This window comes from Ciconia boyciana, chromosome 1 (genome assembly GCF_034638445.1).
Source record: "Ciconia boyciana chromosome 1, ASM3463844v1, whole genome shotgun sequence".
Lineage (NCBI taxonomy): Eukaryota > Metazoa > Chordata > Aves > Ciconiiformes > Ciconiidae > Ciconia > Ciconia boyciana.
In genome coordinates this window covers 208942306-208952617 of record NC_132934.1, presented here as the reverse complement: position 1 = coordinate 208952617, position 10312 = coordinate 208942306, and the positions used below count along the sequence as shown (strand labels likewise).

The window sequence follows — 10312 nt, the reverse complement described above, 5'->3', positions numbered from 1 at the left end:
CTGCCTCCCGCCCTCCCGCCCGCCGGGGATCCCCGCACCGCGCCGAGGGCCGCCGCCCCCGCCCCCAGCCCTTATCGCCGCCGCGCGCGGGGCGGGGCGGGGCCGGGGGCGGGGCCCAGGCGAAGTGCCCGCCCCCGGGCTTTCCCGTACCGCCTCGGGGGGGCGCTAGCCCCGCCCCGCAGCTCCGCGGCGCGCCCGGCGCGGCCGTTAAAAGCCTTCCCGGCCTCCCGGCCGGCCAGTCAGCGGGGTCGCCGCGCCGGTGCTGGGGCAGCGGCCGGAGCGCAGGGGACTGGGACTGGGACTGGGACTGGGACTGGGACTGGGACTGGGACTGGGACTGGGTATCAGCGATGCTGGAGAATGGCTCCCTGAGGAACTGCTGCGACCCGGGCGGGCGAGGCCACTTCGGCCTGGCGGAGCGGGAGGCGGCGGGTGCCCCGCGGCCCGCCTGGGTGGTGACGGTGCTCTCCAGCGTGCTGATCTTCACCACCGTGGTGGACATCTTGGGCAACCTGCTGGTCATCGTCTCCGTCTTCAAGAACCGCAAGCTCAGGAACTCAGGTAAGGGCTCGAGCCCCGGCACCCGCCCCGGCGGCGGCAGGTGGCAACGAGCGCCCAGAGCCCCACGGGCACCCCGGTCCCGCTTCGAGCTGCCCTGAGGAGGCCAGCCTGCGTGGGGGGTCCGGGCGGGCCGCCTGCTAAAGGCGGGGGACCAAAGAGTCCCCCTCTATCCGTGCTTGCCCTGCAGTGTGTGCAGGGACCCCCAGCCGCTCAGTCCTGTGGCAGTCCTGCCTAGCACGCTGCCCCTGCGCTCCCCTTAGCCTGTGCTCTGTCCTGCCCTAGCCCTTAAGAGGGGAATGCGGGTCATTAAGTGGCTCTTAATGAGGCATTGTGTAGTCTCTATGGAGCTAGTGATGAGGGGAATCGGTGCTATCCGATTAAAATACCGGCGGCAGAGAGCGTTGCCCAAACGGTCGGAGGAAGAAAGAAGGAACTTTAAAACTTGCTCAAGAGTACTTCTGAAGATGAGGTGCTGTGCATGTGTGGGAAAGCGGCTCAGCCCACGCTCCGGAGTCTTCATCGGAGTTCACGATAATCTTTCATGAAATCGTCTTTCCTCTTGTCTCCTCACTGAATATCCTTCAACCAGAAAGCAGCAAATAAAATGGGGTGTTTTTCTTGAATCATGTCTATAGTTTTTCTTCGTGTGTGCTCAAATGTGGCTCTGCGTGTTTTATTTGCTAAACTCACTCGCTTTCTCTTCTCATCTTTGCTGGGCTACTTACACGTGTCTCAGACTACAAAACTCTGTAGTTAGGGTATTGGTGCAGTATAAGGTGCTACCCCCGAAATAGTGGTGTATCTACTAAAATTCTCATAAGTGGTGCAGTTCCCCAGACTGATCGCTTCTTCGGGTCTGGAATGCCATCCTTTTGCCATGCGCTCGCAGGTCGGGGTAACAAAACTTTGCCGAGGGCTGAAGCAAGTCAGGTGCACAGCATGCCCTGTGCTCTCGGAGCCACCGCGCTCTGTATCACATCGGTCCAGCTTCACACCCAAGAGGCAGCGGGGCAGGAGGGAGAACTGCTGACCTGCTTCTCCCGGGCGGTGTTTGTTTGTTTGCGGGGTTTTTTTAACGGGTGTCGCTGCCCGAGCGCTATGGTGTTTCACGTGTAGTGACCAGAGCTCCTGGAAATGGAGCTAACTAGTACTAATAGGTACTTATTATGCTGGAGCTAATAGGTACTCATTCGCCCTTACATTAAATGATGCTTCGGAACAGAAGCAGTTTGTAGAGGGATGAGACTTCCTCTCCCTAATCATTACACGTCTAACTGCATACGGGGGATGCCCCCCTTTACGTGGGGCTGAGCAATCACACCCCACGGAGCAGCGCCAAACGTGAGGACGTCTGAAAGCGTGGTTTGGGCGAGCAAGGGAAGAAACAGGGAGGGAGCTGCTCGGGGCACCGGGCGCGGTCCTTTGGCGTGTACTTGGGCTGTACATTCAAGGGAGCCAAGCCGCTGCTGAGAGTAGCAGAGCCGTGCCGAGGTCGGTGAAGCCTTAGCCGGTGCCGAGCCGGGGAAGGTGGCACCCCCCGGTAGCCCGCAGCGCCGGGAGCGGGAGCCCTCCGTTCCCTGAGCCGGGGCCGCGGTGGCCGAGCAGCGCCGGGCCGGCTGAGCCGAGCGGAGCTGGGCGCACGGCCGCGGCGGGGCAGGGAGCCCCCGTGAGCCACCGGCGCCCTCCCGGCCCCTCGGCGCCGGGGAAAGGCGCGTTCCCGCGGGGATTCGCGCCTGGGCTCCGGGGAGGCGAGCGCCCCGCGAACAGGCTCTCGCTGGAGAGCGCGGCCGGCCCGAGGCGTCAAACCCCGGCCGAGGGGGGAGCAGGAGAGGGGCTCTCTTCTGAGCCGTTTCGAACGGCAGCAGAGGAGAGGGTTCGGACTGGAAGAGAGTGGTGCCTGGAAGAGTACGTTTCAAGATCCTGATCGAAGTGCTCTGTGGCGTCCTAAGACTGTTGAAATAAGACGTGGTCTTCTTATCTAATTCAAATACCTACTAATTGATCTCCTTCTAGGATCATCCTTAATGTGATGTCACTGACCCTGTCCCAAGGATCTCTTCATCTTTGATAAGTACCATGAAGAACAGCAGGGAGTTCCTTCTGCGTCATCTTCATAAAGTTAAATCATAGAATCATAGAATCATTTAGGCTGGAAAAGACCTTTAAGATCATCAAGTCCAACCATTAACCTAGCACTGCCAAGTCCACCACTAAACCATGTCCCTAAGCACCACATCTACACATCTTTTAAATACCTCCAGGGACAGTGACTCCACCACTTCCCTGGGCAGCCTGTTCCCATGCTTGACAACCCTTTCGGTGAAGAGATTTTTCCTAATATCCAATCTAAACCTCCCCATGCGCAACTTGAGGCAGTTTCCTCTTGTCCTATACCTTTTAAATTGCCAGTTCTTAGTTTTCCATCAGGGAAAGATGGCCCTTGGGGATGAAGCTGAAAGAGGATAGTTTGGTAAATGTCCACAGAGGTCTTTTCAGAGAAAATTTATTAAGGAGGGAGCAGAGTGGAAGAGGACTGCAAAGTGATGTGGGTGGAGTGATGGAGGGAATGGGGAGGTGGTGGAGAGCTAAGGCAGTGCTTGGGAGCCCTTAGCGTCTGACAAGGAAACAAGATGGACAAGCAAGTGGACTTACAGGTTTTCCTTTCTGAGCAAATCAGAAACAACATGTTCATACTCACAAGGGGAGCGGATGTGGTAGAAAGTGAAACGGTGAGGAAAAACGGCATGAAAGGCGTTAGACTTGTAATAAGGGATGTCAGAGAGAGATGAAGCTAGTGGAATGGTTGTGACAAGAGACAGGGCATCCAGGTGACCAAAGAAAAAAGGAAGAGCTATAGCACTATGAACACTCAATTCTCTTTGAAGAAGCTAATGAGAGATTTTCTTGGATAGGGATGAGAGTTTGGGACTTCAAATAAGCCACAGGTGTATGAGGAATAAATTAAGCAGCTCTGCCCACTTCTCTAGTACAAATAGTAATCTTCCCTTCAGAAAGCAAAACAAGGCTTTAGCATATTTCCAGGATTTATCAACACTATTCTGACCTAGGCTTTACAGATAAATCTGATAATTGCAAACAATGTAATTATGCATCACTCTCCCTTAAAGTGTGATCAAAAGCAAATTTATTTTAATGTTGTTATATGAGGCACAAGAATGGAGTGAAATAAAATGACCCATTAGCCTTTATGTTGGTAAGTATTATGCTCAGCAGGAGAGAAATGGAGAATGGGTAGGACTGGTACTTTTAGAGATTGCTTATTCACTCCTTAAACAGTGGGAATTTTGCCAGCCTTACAACAGAAGGATTGTTTCATAGCATATAGAAGCCTCTTCCCCACATTTAGATTTGTTTTTGAAGGAGGAGGGGAAAATTTGTGAAGGCTCTTCCAAGTAATGCATAGCATAATTGGTATGAATCAACATGCCTGTCTTCTTACATAACTGCACCCAGTCTTTCTGGGAGAGGCTGAGCAACTTCTGATCTCTAAAAGTGATTAAATTTACAGAAATTAATGCTTTCGTCATTTCTAATTTGGGAAGGTAGTAATTTTGTCCAACACACTACAAAATTAAATAAAACTTTGTATATGAGAATAATAAAATAAATTAGCCTGTCTTTCTATTTGAAATATCAAATGTGTTCCAAATTTTCAAAAGCAACTATTGATTTTGCGTGTCTTCAATTAAGTATGCCCAGTTGAAGGCAGCTTTTAAAGTGCTAAACTTTTGAAGTGCTAAAGTTTACATGTGCTGAACAACCACTGCTGGATGGTCAAGTATCCTGAAGGTGCATCAAGTCAATCAAAACCACTACATGCTTTTAAGAATTTCAGGATACATTTCTATAGCCATAGCTATAACCATAACATTATGAGCTGGGGTAAGAATGCAGTAGGAAGCACTTCAGAAGGTGAGAACTGGCAAGGCATCTCCCACAGGAGGGAGATAAAGCAAACCATTTTTATTTCATTGGCCTTAAAACCAGCATAAAATCAGCGAGAGGTGAGAATTAGGCACATTAACTCAATATAATTTCAAAGAGTAGTGAGGACTTGGGACCCTTTGACTTTCGGCAGAAGGCCTAATATTAACCTTGGTGCACTGCCAAAGAATACATTAGCAGAAAGTTATATTTTTAGTGCATTGTGTCAACCTTCTTCACTGTCTCCACTATTTTCCTTTCTATATATAACAGCTAACACAGCACTATGAGACCCTGATTTCAATTTGAATTGCAAGGTGCTGTTGCAACACAAATTAAATCAAAATTCCTGTTTCTTTTACCTGTAAGAACATGGGTGTATTTGCATGTTTAGTTTTATCTAATGTGTGTTTGGCTGTAGAGATGGACAATACTTCTCAGACATACATCCATACAAAATAAAACATTTCTGCACATAGAATTGTCATTTTGATACTTGCCTGTCTACTAAATAAAAATGTTCAGCAATATAACCAAGTCTTGTACTCTTTTTCCATGCTATTTCCCTTTCCATAGCCTTCACTCCACATCTCTGTAATATAGCTGAGGGTATGTTTTCTCCATTGTTCTATGCTGTTTTCAGTTACTTGTCATCACTTTGGCCACACCAGTTCTCTTTCCTTTATTCCTCCCCAATTATTATTCCGTCCACTGGGATAGAGGACAGTTTTCTCCTGGGGTGGAATTCATGTCTTAGAAGACTACAGTGGAGGTATCTGTTTCTGAACTTCTTCCCTTGGGGTCCCTTTATAATCTATGGAGAACAATAAGCATTTTTAGGGCATAGTTAATCTAACTTATTTTTGACATCTGCATTAGGATGACATGATTCGGCTCCACTAAAAACAAAGAGAATGAAGAGGGACTATCTCAGTGTAGTCACCTACATTTAGGTGAGAAGAAATCAACATATGAAGTCAGAATTCATCATGTAATCTTCTCGTAACTTGTCAAGTTCTATTTTTAAATTTGCACATTTTCCTCCTCCTCGCCACCTGTCCTCCAAGAGATCATATTGATCCAAATAAGACTGACATAAAAAAAAAGTTAAAATATACCAATACAACTGAAATATTCAATACGCTTCCTGGGACTTGAAACTGGTTGGTGAAATTGTCTTTTAATATCACCAGTGATGCTGACAAGAATATAGTTTGATGAGCAGAGGGTGAGATCCCACTCTTTATGGTTTCAGCTAGGACCATGCTTAGCAGAACTTTTGTACTCCTGACTTCTTAGCCCTGGGATTGTGTGTGTTTGGCCTTCACATTCTCTCTCACATTCAGGATCTCTAGCCTTGAAGCTGCCCAATACTAAGAAATTCATAGGAATATGACTTCAACATTCACAAAAGTTCATTGAACCTAACACTTAAAATAAAGCTCTTCTATCTCTTTATAATAATACCATGGTTCAAACATTTTTTATTTGAACCTTGTGCTTGTTAGTTGCTAATTATAGTGGATATTTTTATTGGTAAAACTGTAATTGTCATTTAACTTGGATGGATCATTTCTCTACCTGATGAGAACTCTTGTGCCATATTAATGGGAATAAACACGTATTTACCTCTCAACCTTTGGTTTTGTATGGTTAACAAGTCAAACACTTTCAGTTTCCTCTAATTAACCAGGCTCTTCATTTCCCTGATTGTTTTAGGCCTTTTAGTTCACCTATCCCAGCTGAATTAATCTTTCCTGAAGAAGAGAAAATTGAACTGTTCACAGTAATGCACGTGAAGTACCACCAATAGCATAAAGAAAATAATATTAACATTCTATTCTGTTCTGTCCTTTCCTGGATGGATAGAATGGACCTGATATGCCTTGGAGCCACATTTTTCTTTTAGGTAATAGCATCATATAGATGACTCTTCTTGGTGCAGTCACTTGCTAATGCAGCTCTTCTTTTTCTTCTGTATTTTCAGTCCACACAATTATTATTCCTTCAGTACCTGACCTCATACCTCATGCTATTATACTCTATCCACTTTCTGCTCTTTTAGTCCTCAAAGAAAAAAAGATCTTGACATTTCCCTGTAACAATGTGGGCTCTCAGCTTTGTATTATCGCAAAATTTCATTAGTTCTCTTTGTGTTTTTTGACATAATACTTCTTACCAAAATTAGTTCAATGTAGGTTACCTCCCTCTGGTCCAACAATTTTCTTTCATCACCATCCAGGCAGTGGTAGCAACAGACTGTGTGTGGTACCCTAGCATACGTGCTTCCAAGGCTAGATCAGTTTAGAGCAATCTCCCAGGTACAGAAAGTCGAAGTCTAGCTTTTATTAAATAAAGATTATCAGATTAGTTGGTACAGCCACTTTGTATAAGCTCACATTGAATTTTATTCTGTTTGTCTTTACCTGCATCTTTAATTTTCCTTTCCTTCCAAACTTGTTTCTGCAGCCTTGCCTACAATTAAAATGAGATTAAGAAGCCCTAAGATTTCTTGATTCATTCTTCTTTTGCAGTTGATTCACCACCTTAAATACAAGTGCTATGTTAGCACATACTCTATGGTAGACAAATGGATCTTCCAGGGGTGGCTAACACTGTTTTAGTTTTCTTATCACTCCCAAATTGTTTTTCTGACTTATTACTAGCACCATTCCTGCGAAAAGAAACAGCAGTTGTGCCAGCACCATAGCAAGGGAGGAGGAAATGGGTACTAAAGTGTGGGAGCACCACAGGTGCAGGCAAGTCATGGCAAAACTGCTCTTCAGGAGCCAAGCTCTGTGCTACAGCCTGAGAGAAATCAGCACTTCCCTACTGGCAGTGAGGACCAGAGAACACATTTGGCCCCTTTCTACAGGTCCCACACGTAGCTCTCTGTCCTTTCAGAACCTATGACACCATATCTGAGATAACATGTTAAAAAATTCCTGCTATCAAGTGTATTCAATCTCGACATTTTTGCTTTATTGTAGATACAGTAACTCCTCATCTGCCAGCCTGTCTTGTCCCCAAGCCCACCATTATTGTCCTTAATAAAAACTGTAGCAAAATGTTTCTTCAGACCAGCAGCTGTTTTAAGTTGATTTTCAGATTCCCCTTCCCCCAGTAACTCCTCTTTGCTTTTTCCTTTTGTTAATGTGGTGAAAGGGCATTTTATTTGTTTTAGAAGCCTTTGCAAAGCCAATTAAGTTTAGGTTTCTGCCAGTTCCCATTTTATTCATTTTTGCTCTCCCTAGCAGTTTTCTTTGGTGGACATATTTCCTGTTCCTTCTAGCCTCATTTCTTGCCCCTGGTATCCTTGCTGAGACAACTTTTCCTCCAGCTAGATCTGGAACTTTTTCTTATATTTTTTTCCCTCTTTTGGATACAAGTTCCAGATAATTTTTTTGTATCTTTAATATGAAGAAATGCCAAGCTTCCTCTGCATTCAAGTCCCTAAGCTCCTCAATACAGCTGACTTCACTTTCCTAATTACCTTCTTTTATTTATCAAAATGTGCAAAACCCCTTCTTATTTAAGTCTACTTTGTTTATTCTTCCATCTAATTTAAACAAAATAATCTCATCTGCTTTGAGTACAACCTTATTTTCTATGACAAGCTCTTCAGGGATGTCTTTGTTCTTTATCAGAACAAAGGCTGGGCTTTGTTGGCAAATAGACTCTGTGTTGAAGAAATCTACTGAGTGTATGTCCAGAACGCAACAGCTATTAGTATGTTTATTATCTCCTTTACGTATGAGGAGCTGCAGTGTCCCATCATTAAATTGTTTCCATTAGTATTTCCCTACTAAAACAGACGTGATCTCATCCTACCGCAAGCTTCTGTGTCCTTTCCTGCACATTGCCTTTACAGCTCTTCCTCAGTGTAATTTTGGCTTTCACCAGGATATCATCCTCTCTCTTTTTTTTTTTTACCTTTTTTTTTTTCTTTTATGAAGACTGTACAACTTTCAGTTAATATTTCTCTTCTCTGATCACTGGTGCAATTCCATTCTAACAGAATTATTTCCATGAAGTTTGATTTTAATTTCTCACTGGTTTTGGATCCTCTATTTTGTTGCATGGGTTCCTGGCATTCTTTTACTAACTGTACTGCTTTTCTTATTACCACTTCAGTCGAACTCCTCAGTCTTTGAGCTCCTATTTTCTGTGTTTGTTGCCACCACCTTCCTGAAGCCAAAATTCCCCCTGCCCTGGGTGTTAAATGGAGAAACTATACGATTCCTTCTCAGGCTCTCTTCCCATCTCTCAATTTCAAGTTCTTCTTATTCATTCTGCCAGCTTGGATTGCAAGCTGCTATCCCATATGCTTAGGTGAAGTCTGTCTATGAAGATATGAAACCTCTTCTCAGAGAATACCTCCAAATGATCAGTACTCCAAGTCTTTCTACATCACTTCTAGAATTATTCTGTCATGTGCCCATGATTCATCTCATACTTCTAATTACACTTCTATTCTCTTCTTGGAGAGGAAACAGACTAAGTTCATCACCAACTCCATCCTCTTTTCTGTGAGACTTGGTTCAAACAGTAACTGGCTGAGAAAATAAATCTTCAAAGTTATTTATAAAATAATAACTTTAAACTTTGTTAACTTGTTAATTATTCCAAAAGTGGAAGAGCAAAGTGAAAAGTCAGTATTGTTCATTTGCAAATTAGGAAAAGTACTTTAACAAAGGAAGCATCCTTCAGCGAAAGGAAGTAAACCTTGCAAGTAAATTTGGAAAAAGTTAAAATCAGAGACCTAAGAATGTTTTAGTTGAGAAGAAATCTAATGAATATAGAATTTTAAAATATTCCAGAAGTCGAAAGGTTGTAAGGAAATTATTGGCGTAAAGGGATTGAAAGAAGCATCTAGGAATACAGAAACATCATAAAGGAGAAAAATAACTTCTGTATCAGTCTGCATCCCAGAGAATCCTGAGAAACATTTTATTCAAAAGCAATAGGAGACGGCTTTATGTGACACTGTATATAAAAAAATGGATAGCCTTAGAGAAAATGGACTAGAATAATCTTTTTTTCATCATCTAGAGAATCATGACACAAGACCAAGGACATGTTCAGCATAATCTGGAGATGGAGAATACTAAAATGAAAGTCACCTTCTGAAACTCTAAGTAAACTGTGGAAGTCAGGAATTTTGTAAATTTAAAGAACTACTGGCTATTCTGTGAAGAGTTTGAGTGTTCGAAGTCATAATGGCTAATGCTACCAAAAATCAGAGAAAGTATGGAATGTATTAGTGGCAGGTGTAAACCAAATTCTAGCAACTAAGGATTAGGGTAAAATTGTAATCTGAGGTAGGTTATTCTACGTCTACAGGGTACTTTGTATCCTCTTTTGAAGCACCTGGCAATACCTTATTGGATGACAGCTCTAAATTATAATTTTCTTTTATCCTGTAGAGGAAGTGATCAGTTTATTGATAAGCGAATAGGAATTATATCACCAAGATCAGCTCCAAGACACTTTTATTTTAGAATAAAAAGCTAAGTTCTGTTCCATTTGGTAAATGGAGCTATTGGTGTGCTTATCTTTAGAGGAAATAATAGAATGATAAGCATTTAGTTGAACTGGAGAAATATAAGGGTGTTCTTGAACCTGTAATGGAAGAATCTAAGGGTATATTTACATTGTGAATTTCATTTTGCACAAGCTCACTCTACCCATGTTCTGAGCAAAAGGGAAACCAAAGGATGATGTTAGTGTGATGCTTTGCCTGCAACACCATACCCAGGCTCTCCATAGGTCCAAGTCTAACACATTCACACAGCTTTTTTTTTTT

The 10312-nt window shown here is 43.8% G+C and overlaps 1 protein-coding gene across 1 annotated transcript in view; it reads left to right on the top strand.

The window, feature by feature from the left end:
- Positions 1-350: 350 nt before the first annotated feature.
- The window catches only part of MTNR1B (melatonin receptor 1B), a 32374-nt gene continuing 22412 nt past the window's right edge, over positions 351-10312 (top strand). The window contains exon 1 of the mRNA XM_072855095.1: positions 351-561. Within this exon, the coding sequence (XP_072711196.1) occupies positions 351-561 (211 nt within the window). The remainder of the gene's footprint in view (positions 562-10312) is intronic.